The sequence below is a fragment of the Rhododendron vialii genome, chromosome 1a (genome assembly GCF_030253575.1).
Source record: "Rhododendron vialii isolate Sample 1 chromosome 1a, ASM3025357v1".
Lineage (NCBI taxonomy): Eukaryota > Viridiplantae > Streptophyta > Magnoliopsida > Ericales > Ericaceae > Rhododendron > Rhododendron vialii.
In genome coordinates, this window is record NC_080557.1 from 38,384,053 (window position 1) to 38,397,535 (window position 13,483).

Below are 13,483 nucleotides of genomic sequence, written 5' to 3' on the forward strand. Positions count from 1 at the left end.
CTAACTTTACAAAATGGACACTTATTAAGGGACAGCCCAAAATGAAATACTGGACACAAAAAAAGGAACGGAGGGAGTATTTTTTACACAACCAAACACTGAAAAATAAGTAAAATATTTTACGCTCAAACAAACAGAGTCCTAGCTAGAGTTCGTAATGGTTTCTTTCTCATTATGAAACTTTGTTTTCTGTTGTAGTATCCCTTTTTTCTTCTAGAGTATATTTTTATCTCTTTACCTGCATATATGTCCTACTAATATTGGACTTCAAAAACTGGACAACTAGTACCAGATGAGACTTAACAGAAGTTGATCGTATCAACTTCTGTTAAATAGCATAAAGATTCACGAAAATATTTGAAGAAAAGCTCTCTAATTTTGTTTATCATCGTTTGATGGTCATCGTGTGGCGAATGGTCATTTACGATTATTTTCTCTACACTGCCATGTAAGAAGTGAATTTTTGTTTCATTACAAGTGATAGATCGAAGAATACAAGAATTTGAATTACATACATAAAACAAAATGTAAGTCCATAATCGTACTTAGCTTAACTGAAAGCCCGAAAGAAAGAATCAATATTTGCTTTTGGCTAGTCCCAATAGGTTAGTAATTATAAGTGAATTAAAACCCCATCAAAGTTTGAAGACGACAAAGGGCATGGGACACGTGGTGCCCAACGTGCACCCGAGCCGTCCAAATGTGTTTTGGACAGCTCAGATCCGAATACTCTCTCTTCTTAGATGTGCGCCGGGCACCACGCACGTGTCCCATACCCCATTTGCAGCCAAAAACTTCTCCTTAGGATATGGTGGTTTACATAAGTACCTGGCTTGGAAAACGCCCATTATTTATTTTGAAGTCATTAATTATCTCCCAAGAAAAAAAAAAAAAAAGTCCCTATTCATCTATAACCTAAATATATGCCCAGTTACAGGAGCCTTTTGTGATCCAAATTCAATCTCAATCCGAAATCCGTTTCTTAATCCAATTATCCACATGGAAAGATAAAGATAATGACATGGCATGGACTGTCAAAAGGAAGATAGAATAAATACCTTTTTCTTTTTAAAATATTAATCGGTGTCCCTGAAATACCGTCACGAGTCTAAAACTTATGACTTCTTCCCTTTTTGGTCTTTGATTGCATTTTTGCTTATGCTAATTGAGCGTAAACAAATTCAAAAAGCTAAAAAATAATTTTTAACAATTCGGATTTCAAATAAACACTCGTATATAATTGTTTGTGCATTTTTCATTATTAGAAAATCTAGTACACTGTGTTGTGCACCATCTAAGCCGTCCATTTGGCAATCCAACGGTCCAGATGTCATCTCGACAATGAACGACTCAGATGCTATACAACGAAAATGAGATTTGGACCATTGGATTGCCAAACGAACGGCCTATGTTATGCACCACCCGCACAACACCATTCCCGGTTCTTGATTAGACCTCGAATTATTTTCGGAGTATATTTCAATGCTATCCACAATTAATGTCTCTCCGTCTTTTTATGCTTTTGCTCAATTTAGGCATGGCAAACATAGAACTTCTTGGCCCTATAAATATCCCTACCTTCAGCATTTCTTTTTTCATTATTAGAATAATTTCCGATTAGGAAAAAACAAAACACAGGGGGCATAATTTTATCTTGTTTATACCTTGTGTTTTGTTTTAGGGGCATTATTGTCCTATCGAACGGTCATCAGGTTAGGGTTTCCCTCCTTCCCTCTTGATTGGTGTCCTTGGTATTCAATTTTTCGTGGTGATTAAAAGAAACAAAAACATATAGTACTATAATTTTCTGCACGAATGATTTTAATTTCCTATTTTCCTCCTTTTAAATATGTCATGACTCTAACTATTGGTAAGATCGTGATCGCCCTAAAGTTTTATTGACCATTTTAACCTCTTAAATATTTTTCAAAGGTTTCAATCATTAGTGAGGAAACCTTCTATTCCTTCCTTGGGATATTCAACGAGAACTCAGGGACATGTTGTCCCCATCTGGCCCGTTCATTTCAGCAATAAATGGATGTTGTACCCATTCTTGCCGTCCATTTCAGCAATTGATAACTTAGATTCCATCTCAACCGTCCATCTGTTCATTGCCGAGATAAACATAAAAATGAGACCTATTTTATTAAGTCGTTAGATATCGGTGTTTTTTTCAAGAAATGTTTTTCTTTTTCGAAGTGATAAAATAACAAAGAATTTAGGTCATCTCTCCCCTCTCCCCTCTCACAACATGCAATTGACTCAAAGCTGTGTATTTTTCTTTGCAGGAGAGGAAAATAAAAATAAAGTTTTTCGACAATGGCTTCGAGGATTTGGGTAATTCCCTTAGTCGGGCTTCTTTTCCTAAGTGTAACCATACACACGATAGACGCAAAACGTACCAAAGGATACGCGATATACCTAGACCCCAAACAGCCCGTTGAGGATCGAGTCCAGGACCTCCTAAAAAGAATGACACTGGAAGAGAAATTTGGCCAAATGACACAACTGGAAAGAGTAAACCTCACTGCCAACGTCATGAAAAAATATTCGATCGGGAGTCTACTGAGCGGGGGAGGGAGCGTGCCCAGGATTAATGGTACCGCGGAAGATTGGGTTAAGATGGTGAACAAGTTTCAAAAATGGGCTCTCTCTAACCGTCTTGGCATTCCGATGATCTATGGAGTTGACGCTGTCCATGGGCACAACAATGTGTATAAAGCTACGATTTTCCCACATAACGTTGGCCTTGGAGCGACCAGGCGAGTTACAAAATTCAATTTTGATGTGATTTTACGCAGAAATCTCGTAAGCTTTGTACTAACAGTACCATGGAGTTTTCGTTTCTGCAGGGACCCAGAACTAGTGAAAAGGATTGGTGCTGCAACCGCGCTTGAAGTGAGAGCCACCGGCGTGCCTTATGCTTTTGCACCATGCATTGCGGTAGATAACAATACAGTCCCAAACTTTATTCAAATATTTCTGCAGTTGATGTTATTAAAGAGCCTACACTGACCTTCAAACAGACCGATGCACATGGATCTTACGAATTAACTAGGGAATTTTTATGAATCAAACGACTCCTGGAACATCTATGTCCAGATATATCTCAAGTAACTATAACAGTCAGTCAATTAATACTGTATCTTGTAACAATAGGTATGCAGAGATCCAAGATGGGGTCGTTGCTACGAGAGCTATAGCGAAGATCATAAAATCGTTCAACAAATGACAAGTATCATCGATGGTTTACAAGGCGAAATCCCGGAGAATTCACCAAAGGGTGTCCCTTATGTTGGTGGAAAGTAAGCCCTATTCCTCCATATTTTGATCACATTTAGTTCTAACAAAATTCATTTTGTTTACCTCTATTGCAAGGCAATATTACTCATCACATTTTACCTTAATTTGTCAATTTTTGAAGGGAAAAGGTTCTGGGATGTGCAAAGCACTATGTGGGTGATGGTGGCACTGTCAAGGGAATCAATGAAAACAACACTGTGATTAGTTGGGAGGGATTGTTGGAGATTCACATGCCTGCCTATTTAGACTCCATCCAAAAGGGTATCGGTACAATCATGGCGTCTTATTCGAGTTGGAACGGTGTTAAAATGCACGCTAACTACAATCTCCTCACCAAATACCTCAAAGATACCCTAAAGTTTAAGGTACGTAGCTAAAACCTAAATGAGCATTTTTTGTGTAATGAGAATTTTTCGTTAGAGCTTAAACGACTATCAATTATTGTTAACAAGTTAAATTCCTCGTTATTTATTAATTGCCAGGGTTTCATCATTTCTGATTATCAAGGAATCGACAAAATCACCTCACCGGTGCATGCAAACTACACGTACTCGGTCCAAGCTTCGATTCTGGCTGGCATTGACATGGTTGGCTGATTTTCGCTCGAAAGAAGAACCATGCCATGTCTTTGTTAATGGAAAACTTGAATTTGAACGGGTTTCTAACCTTTATTTTTTGGTAGGTCATGGTTCCTTACAACTACACTGAATTTATTGGCGACTTGGCCTTGCTGGTCAAGAAGAATGTCATTCCAGTAAGCCGTATTGATGACGCCGTAAGTAGGATTTTGAGGGTTAAGTTCACTATGGGTCTTTTTGAGAATCCCATGGCTGATCTAAGCCTAGCAAAACATCTTGGAAGCCAGGTTAGTTTTTTTTTTAATTTATTAACAATCTGCTGAAACAAAATACTCCTACTAAAGAGATGCACATTTCAATATACTTTCACAACCAATTATTCTGTATTAAATTTGATTTCATTTCTCATATAGTATTAATTTATGGAACCAGGCTCATAGGGATTTGGCAAGGGAAGCAGTAAGGAAATCAATGGTGCTCTTGAAGAATGGGAAGAACCCAAACGCTCCTTTGCTTCCTCTCCCCAAAAAGACATCAAAAATCCTAGTTGTTGGAAGTCATGCCAACAATTTGGGATATCAATGTGGTGGCTGGACTATCAGCTGGCAAGGACAAGGCGGCAACAACATCACTGTTGGTATGTTCCATTTCATTTTTCATTATTCCGGACATCTTAAAACATCATGGATACTGCATTTTATTTCGAAATAATTTTCGACAGTTGTATCAAAAAAGAAGTAATTTAGAACTATTGATTCCGGAGAAAATCAAAATAAGAAAATCTCATAAAATTATGTTGCTAGTTATCCGATTAAACGGCACGTATGGCAATAAAGGACCAGGAAAATAGAACATGTAGAGTAATGTGCATGAGCCGGTCTATGATCTGCATCCCAAACAAGGTGGAGGCGATGTCCGCTTCAAGGTTACGACTCACCCACCATGGTTGCAGTTACTCGTAACCCCATATTTAGATATGAAATTTTGTGGCTATGCTATGGATCATATGGCCCAATTTATAATATTACGGAGTACTATCTATGTTGCACAGGTGTATACTGTAACCGTGCCCTATAACTCTATACTATAGGGCTTTCTGGATATTCGACTTCATCTTTTTACCATATAGTTACTAGTAGTTTTTTTTTTTTTTTTAATCCGCGTTACTAGTAGTTCATAACACAATTCTTGACATGATTGTTCCCTTTGAAATGGCAGGAACAACCATCTTGGATGCCATCAAATCTACAATTGACCCAAGCACTGAAGTTGTCTTCAAAGAAAATGTCACGTCCGAGGTTGTCAAGTCCAAGAAAGACTTTTCCTATGCCATTGTTGTCGTGGGAGAGCCGCCTTTTGCCGAAACCCATGGAGACAATTTGAACTTAACAATCCCTAAACCCGGTCCGAGCACAATCAAGAATGTGTGCAAGCATATCAAGTGCGTTGTCGTCCTCGTCTCGGGCCGTCCTCTTGTAATCGAGCCCTATCTCTCCGTCACAGACGCTTTCGTTGCGGCTTGGCTACCGGGAACAGAAGGGCAAGGCGTGGCCGACGTTCTCTTCGGGGATTATGGATTTACGGGAAAACTTTCTCGCACTTGGTTCAAGAACGTGGATCAGCTCCCGATGAATTTTGGTGATCCACACTATGATCCACTCTTCCCCTTAGGTTTTGGGCTCACAACCAAGCCAAATGTGAAAAGCTAGAGCTTTCTCCTTCTTATGACTGTAGAATCAAAATTGTTCAAATGTACTCAATTGTGTATATCACCAAACTAAACTGAGCCTTACGTCCTAATCGATTGGGGTCAATTGTGTATATTAAGGAAGCAAATCTATTTATAGATTGGATTGGATGTTCGGTAGCTTAAATGTTGGTTAATGATAGGAATGACCATTAGATTATAGGAGAAATTTTTCAGTGCCAAGCGGGTACCACGTGGTGTCCGCTTGGTGCATCCGAACAGTCCAATACACTTTTGGACAGCTCGGATTAAAACCCTCTCTCTCCTCTCACCCCAACACTTTCTCTCTCCTTTTTCTCTCTCCAAATCTGAGTCATTCAAACACGCAATGGACGGCTCGAATGCGCAAGCGGGCGCCACGTGGTACCCATTCGGCACTGAAAATTTTTCCAAATTATAGGGTCGTAACTCAAACACATTGAATTGTTACAGAAGCTCTGATTTATTACCACACAATCAAGGACAGGAAGACATTTATATTCTTCAGGGAAATGATTTTTGTGCACTCCGATTTCAAATAATTGCACTTCAGAAGTTGCCTTTTTTCTTTTCTTTTTTTTCCTTTTTTTTTAACTTTTTACCACAATGATTCTGAACTCTGGAAGGCTTTTGGGTAATTCGACAGAGAGTTTTCCATCTAGTTACTAGTAGTTGATACAGGGAAAGGATCCTCTCCGGTCCCTTTTGGAACCGAGGGAACTAGATAGTCCTAGCATTTTGTGGACCTTTTATGGCTCCACTTTAATACTCGGAACCGTTGAGAGGATCCCAGTACTTGGTACATACACTATATTTCTTCACGTATTGTTCCCTTTGAAATCAATGTTCTAAAAAGTCGCTAGACGCCACATTCGAGCTTCGAGGCTTAGTAATCGACGATTAATCGGCACACAGCAATTAGTAATTGGCAATTAATAGGCACATAACAATTAATCGGATCTAATCTAGTCGGATAAGCCCCGCCAGCGACTAATCGTCAATTAATTCTGATTTTTAGTACACAGTTTGAAATTGGCAGGAACCACCATTTTGGATGCCATCAAATCTGCCGCTGACCCAAGTACAGAAGTTGTCTGTACTTTTTTTTTTTTGATCCGCAAGTTGTCTGTACTTGTATGTTGTGAAAACTCTACGTCCAAGGACTTCTCTAATGCTCTTGTTGTCGGAGATCCACCTTACGCTGAAACCAAGGGAGACAATTTGAATTTGAAAATCCAGAACGTATCCAAGCATATCAAGTGTGTTGTAGTCGTCATCTCCAGCCGACCTCTGGTGATTGAGCCCCATCTCTCCGACATATCTAGACGATTTTGTTGCGGCATGGCTACCGGGAACAGAAGGCCAAGGCATAGCTGACATTCTTTTCAGTGATTATGGATTTACGGCAAAACTTTCTCTAACTTGGTTCAAGAACGAAAGTCAGCTCCCGATGAATTTTGGTGATAAACACTATGATCCACTCTTCCCCTTGGGTTTTGGACTCACTACCAAGCCAATTGAAAGGCTACAGCTTCTCCCCTTTTCCCAGTAAGGACTGTAACATAGAACTGGTTCAAAGTTTCCATCTATTTTGAATATAAGTAACAGTCATGCACAAAAGCTGTTCATCTATTTCCAAATCAAACTGAACATTAGGGATCCAGCATGTTGGTAAGTGAGAGAACTAATGGTCTTTCTAATAACGCATAATTATAGACGGCACAATTCACAAACACGTTTACAAGTCAACTGAAATGATTTCTGTTCTAGTCTGGGTCCCACGTTCTTCTTGATCCTACTCAACAGAACTCTGCCATACACTTCAACAAGCTACATATGTACTGCAGAACGTAAACGCTAAACTGGACTGCATCACATTGATCAAGCACTACACAGACATGAGACTACCAAGGCAATGTTTAGATTTTTACAGAATTTATAAGTACCTCAAATAAGAATTCCACCCATCAGGCACCTGTAGATTACCAAGCAAGTAAGGGATGTTCACAGTATCGGAACCAAAGAGCTTCAGCTACTCTGGAGCATTCACTGCATCAGAACACCAAAAAAGATGGTGAGGAAAGTGAAAAGCTGTGAGGAAACAGGAATTAAATATTACTCGAACTTAAAAGGTCTAATCACGGTAAAGGCCGCAACCCATCAGCTTTTTCCCGATTTCTATCCTTCCCAGATGCCCAGCTCACATTGGCATAATCCAGTCATGTCAAAAAGCACAGGAGGGGTAAGAGTACAGGATAGGGAATGGGAAAGAGTACTCCATGGGCCCCAGAAGATATTCACATATGATCCAGGACGATAGGAATTTGTGTTACCATTATACTTTAGACGAGCGGATTTGACTTAGTTGTTTATATTGTTTTAGGAGTTGTCCAATTTAGGAATCTAGGTCATGTAACTCATGTTTATCCTTTTTGTTATCTTTTCAAGGGCCTATTTTTAAAGGACTCTACCCTTTCTAATCAAGTAGTTGATAAAATATGAGTTTAATAATAAATTTTATACAAGGATATCATTAATTTTCTTAGGCACAAGGATATCTAGGGGTCCTTCGGCACAGGAATGCCTTGGCTTTTACCTTCCTTTATTTATTTTCGTTTGCCATCCTGATCAACTTTGGTATTAGCGCTGGGCTATCTCCGACGATATCCTTGAGAAGGGTATGACAAATGTGAAAATAGAATCTGACAAATGTGAAAATAGTGTGGCAGTGAAGTTTCTAAATGAAGGACCGCCTCCAGATCAGCGTCTTCTAATGGAGGCAGCCAGGAGTATTGCTACCAGGACTAATACCTCTATCACCCACATATACCGACAAGCCAATCAGACCGCTGATTGTCTAGCCCGTCTTGGATCTCAACAAGAGGACTCAATTGTCACCATTAACGTGCCACACGCTACCAGGGAGTTCGTTATAGCGTACCCCTTGGGTGTGGGGCATATCAGAACATAGGCTTAGGCAATGTTTTGCCTTTCTTTTGTCGCTTCTGTTATGTTATCACTTTGTTATCTTGACTTTGCTCTGTTAGAATTTAATGAAATTCAGCTTGATAAAAAACAAAAAACAAAATTTGATCTCAATTGTTGTTTGTGTTTTTGTTCTTCCAAATCAATAAAAGAGAAGAAAGCAAGGTGAGAATTCTGCACTGATCGAGAGAGAGAGAGATCAATTCATCTCTCAACCATCATGGTCAACAATAGCAAGCAACCTCCGTACAACCTTCATTGAAGACCACCGACCAGATCGCAGCAACTCATCGAGACCCATCGCTGATATCCCAAACTTCTGTTCAGCTCGTCGTGACCTAAACGCCTGTTCAACATCTGTTCATCTCCAGCAGCTTTGATATTTAATTCCAGCCCATTCAACTTTTTAAACTAGCCGTCCAAACCAGCCCACTATATGTCATTACTTAGCCCACTTACCCCTAATACCAATTCACTAGCACCAGATCCTATATTAACCGGATACTACAAACTCAATATTTCTACAGGCCCATTAGAGTATCCACAATGTTGTAATCAAAAGTAAAAAGTTTTTGAAGTTAATAATGTTGGTGCAAAATATAACTCACAATGTTATAATCAAACTTAACAACCTCCTTAGAAATAATCAAATTTTGGACTTTGGATAACCAAAACTAACAACCTTTTGACAATGGGAACTGATTTTCGCGCTCCAAGATTTACTGCAGGCGCTCCTCCTTTTTGTTTTTATACTGTGATGTTGCTGGCAACATCAGTGTATATTTTGTTTTTACACTATGATGTTGCTGGCAACATCACAGTGTAAAAACCAAAAATGGAGCGCCTGCAGTAAATCTTGGAGCGCGAATATCAATTCCCTTTGACAATAACCAAATTTAATAGACCCTACATATTCTCAATCAAATAACCAATCATTATCCAAAAATGTTCTATCTCACTTACCTTTTTCTCTCTCACTTTATTTTCAAACAATAGTTTTGAAAAAAAAATATGTTTCAGTAAAAATTTGTTTTTTTAGAAAATAGTTTTTTTTCCAAAAAAAAGTTTCAAAAACTATTTTCTATTTCTAGTTAATAGTTTTTATTAGTTTCAAAATTATTTTTAGAAAAACTATTTTCTAATGTTCACAATTTTTAGTTTTTTTGTAGTTTGAAAAGATGATATGACAAGTTTTGGCTATCCAATTTTGATTATGCCATTGTAGACATCAACATTGCTAACCTCAGCAATCTCTTAAATGAATAATCAAAAGCTGATATAGCAACTTTTAGTTATCAATTTTTGATTATAGCATTGTGGATATACCCTTACCACACTACCCCAGCCCACTCCATACAAGCCCACTTAAGTCTATACTAGAATTATATACCTCCAGCCCAAATTCCCTGTGCCTACTACCCACTTCACCTGCAACCAAAATTCCCAATCATCAGTCATCACCAGAACCAACTAGCCATATATCCAACTCACTAGGCCCATATCTACCCGCCCATATACCTGAAGCACCAGGACCATATCTCGAAGCCTTATACCAGACCAGCAACTGTTCATCTCCTTCATCAAACTACAGCGACACCCACCCCCTTCCATTAACAACCACCAGCATCAACCACACCACCAGCGTCCCTCCACAACCCAGTTCCAACCAGCTCCGACCACCCCTTTCCGAACAAACTCAATCACGCCACCAACAGCAGATCCGAACAACAAACAGCATCCCCAACGTGGGGCACCAAACGCCACCAACAGCAGCAGTTCATTGTCAAGCCTCCCGCCACCTCTCAGAAAGGGAACGAATAAAGAGGCCAAGATTTAGATCTATTGAACAAGAGCAACACCACAAAATTGGGGCTCAAATTTGATCTCTGAAAGGCACCTATCTTTCCATTAAAAGTTCAAATTTCTATTCGTATTCATGGAGAAAAAAACAGTATTTAATGCCACAACACAAGGTCCAAATTAGTGATTCTTGTTCTCCTTCCACTTCTCCCAAAAAAATGAATTTAAGGTTGATCAATTCAGTACTCAATTCAACACTCACCTCAATAGAATCATGTGACTCCTTCGACAATCTCCTCCAATTCTTGTTCCTAATCCTAAACATGTTACCAGTAATTTTCACACGTTTGCCTACTGTGATGCAAAATTGTCATCAATGAGAGTTTCCCAATCGGATCAAAAAAAAAGGAGGAAAAAAAAGAGTTTCCAATGAATGCGGTTTCTAGGTCTTCAATTAAAAGAGGAGATCTTGACATTGAACCACACCCAAAACCACAAGAGATAACTTGGGAATCTAATTCCACTTTTCTCGTATCACATAGGTGTTTAGTGCCAATTAAATTGGTTAATTTTTATTCAAAAGTTGTTTCTTTTAATATCCTACCCATAGATGTTAGTCATGTTCTTATTGGTCGTCCTTGGATAAGTGGTGTTCATGCACAAGTAAAGTGCCTGAAAAAGAAATCGTATTTGGTATAATGGTAAATCCAGCTTACTAAGTGTCAAAAACCTCAACCAAGTGATAGAAAGAACAATCCAATTCCTCCTCTCAAGTGCCTATTAAGCAAACACTCTCCATTTTTGTCCAAAAATTAGTCATTTTCTGATAACCATGATGAGTTTAATTGTGTAAATGATGAACCTCTAATGCAAGACTACCTTTCTAAGAGTTCCAGTCTATGTGTTGCTCCTATGTGTTGCTCCTGATAGCCTTGGCCCATATGTTCCTAAAAGAACCATGTTCTCCCATCTATTCAAACTCTTGATCATGTTTGTGTTTTCCCTAAGTTGGACCTGAATGCTTTTTTGCTGTGTTTCTCATTGAATACAAATATGGATCTGACTTTTTATGTGGAGAATGTATTTCCTAGCCGGGACATCTTTGCACTCTTTTTGTTACCAGCAAGTGTTCGGCCGGATGCAACTGCTTGTCTCATGAGATCAATAGTCATTTAGCCCTGATAGGGAACTGGAAAGAGTACTCTGTGGGCCCCACGAGATATTTGTATATGATCCGGGAGGAATCATTTTCTATTTAGATGTGAGGAGTTGACTTAGTTGTTTTAATTGTTTTAGGAGTTATCCTATTTATAGGAATCCAGGTCACGTTTATCCTTTTGTTATCTTTTCAAGAGCCTATTTAAAGGACCCTACTCTTTAAATTCAAGTAGTTAACGAAATATATAAGTTTAATTATGGTTTTGATACAGGAATATCCTTACTTCCTTAGGCACAGGGATGTCTAGGGGTCCTTAGGCACAGGGATGCCTAGGTTTTCATCTTTCTCTATTTATTTCCGTTAGTTGTCCTGCATCAGTATCTAGTATTTAGGAAAGTATTTACGAAATGTCATATGTGGAGTGAGTCTCACATAAATCACATGAAAACGTGGAAACATTCAAACAACGCAACCATACAATGATGTTGTGAGGTATTCATTAGAACTTTATCGATCAGTACATAAAGTTTAACTTGAAAAGTTTCCATCATTGTATTGGTGATAGAGTAAAAGTTTTATTTGTGATTTATAGGTACCCCTCCTAATTAATTTCCTGGATCCATCACTCACCTACCTCTACTTAACAGTTAGCACTGATACACCACACCATAATGTATGGAACCTCTGCAAGCTAAGTCATTTGCAAGCATGTCAATAATAAGAATTGAAAGTGTTCTAACCTCAGTCAAACATTATGAGACTGATCGTGCTCAATAAAGTTCAAAGCTTCTTCCTTAGAGATGACTTCAACATTGCTAACCCTGTTTTTGTGTTTCACGCCATATATCTTGTCAGCAACTTTCACAAGCTCTGGCCGGAACGTTGTGGTGATGAACTGTGTATTTGCCATGTCTGCTAACCGACGGATCATATCTACAATTAAAAGGTTAAGGATTTCCTACAAGCTGAAATTCTGAAAGAACAGATAACCCAAAGCGATGCACATGATGCAAGGTAACTATGAACACCTGATTTTTGCTTCACAGTGGCTAAAAAACAACCAGCAACAAAAATTCACAAGCAAGGTGTTGCTTAGTTCTAGTTTTCAGTTGGGCCACTGGCATATATAACAATCCAGATGGCACCTTATCAATGATTCCCACCTTCATAGCAATGTCATAGTTTGTGCAGGTGATGAGGCAATCTCTAAGAGAAGAGTCCTATACAACGTTTGCAAGCCTGCCATTGGTTCATCTTTCACTTAATGAAGCTGGAAAACCATTCTTCAAGCCAAACAAGCAGGGTCTAAGAGTTTCTCCATGTTGCCCCAGTATCACCCGAAATCACCCACACACCTCTTAGCATCCTCCTCGTACCACAAAGGAATCACCCTTTGTCACCCCGCATCACTCAAGTACTCAATTCACATTAATCCCACTAAGCCATTCAGATACATAGAAGTGTACACTGTACTCATGCATGTGAGCACAAAAGTTTGTGTTCCAGTTTACCCCCTTAAAAAATAAGTACTTATTCGCAATTTTCAAGCTTAAAAATAATAGGCTTACTGAAATCAAAAAATATGCAATATGGATCTTCGAGATCTATCAAACCCTGCAAAAAAATTTGAAAAATTATTTTTGTAAGCCCATTATTTTTAAGCTTGAAAATAGGTCCTTATTTTTTAAGTACTAATTTGAGAAAGTGGAACGGGGCCTACTTTTATTGAGAATTACATACATGCAACAAAAAACAAAACATCATTCGGAGAAAACTGTACACAAGTTCCCCAGTAGCTTATATACACATGGACAATACATACTATGCCAATGTGACAATAGGATTTTCATGCTCCGCTGGTGTAATGCCATCTTGGCTTTACTGTTAGTTTATGTTGACACTACAGTTCTACAGTCGGCTCAGTTTACCTTA

The 13,483-nt window shown here is 38.7% G+C and overlaps 2 protein-coding genes across 2 annotated transcripts in view; one reads left to right on the plus strand and one right to left on the minus strand.

Annotated features, from left to right (window-relative positions):
* The first annotated feature begins 1,582 nt into the window (after positions 1 to 1,582).
* LOC131306884 (uncharacterized) lies at positions 1,583 to 5,755 on the plus strand. Its single transcript, XM_058333337.1, has 9 exons — positions 1,583 to 1,712; positions 2,289 to 2,762; positions 2,853 to 2,943; positions 3,160 to 3,305; positions 3,425 to 3,668; positions 3,786 to 3,890; positions 3,986 to 4,168; positions 4,314 to 4,518; positions 5,100 to 5,755. Exons 2-9 carry the CDS (start codon positions 2,320 to 2,322, stop codon positions 5,588 to 5,590), a joined length of 1,908 nt encoding a protein of 635 aa, XP_058189320.1. The 5' UTR covers positions 1,583 to 1,712; positions 2,289 to 2,319; the 3' UTR covers positions 5,591 to 5,755.
* A 1,520-nt stretch (positions 5,756 to 7,275) lies between these two features.
* The window catches only part of LOC131306955 (structural maintenance of chromosomes protein 3), a 30,971-nt gene continuing 24,763 nt past the window's right edge, over positions 7,276 to 13,483 (minus strand). Inside the window, exons 29-30 of the mRNA XM_058333407.1 lie at positions 12,292 to 12,484; positions 7,276 to 7,656 (exon numbers count right to left, since the gene is read on the minus strand). Of these exons, the coding sequence (XP_058189390.1) occupies positions 12,297 to 12,484 (188 nt within the window). The 3' untranslated portion in view covers positions 7,276 to 7,656; positions 12,292 to 12,296. The remainder of the gene's footprint in view (positions 7,657 to 12,291; positions 12,485 to 13,483) is intronic.

Bases quoted from the DNA above. Each gene is read 5' to 3' on its own strand.
- LOC131306884 (XM_058333337.1), top strand. From the start codon at position 2,320: ATGGCTTCGAGGATTTGGGTAATTCCCTTAGTCGGGCTTCTTTTCCTA. The intron at 4,169-4,313 runs GTTAGTTTTTTT...TTATGGAACCAG, and splicing joins CAAAACATCTTGGAAGCCAG to GCTCATAGGGATTTGGCAAG. The intron at 4,519-5,099 runs GTATGTTCCATT...TTGAAATGGCAG, and splicing joins CGGCAACAACATCACTGTTG to GAACAACCATCTTGGATGCC.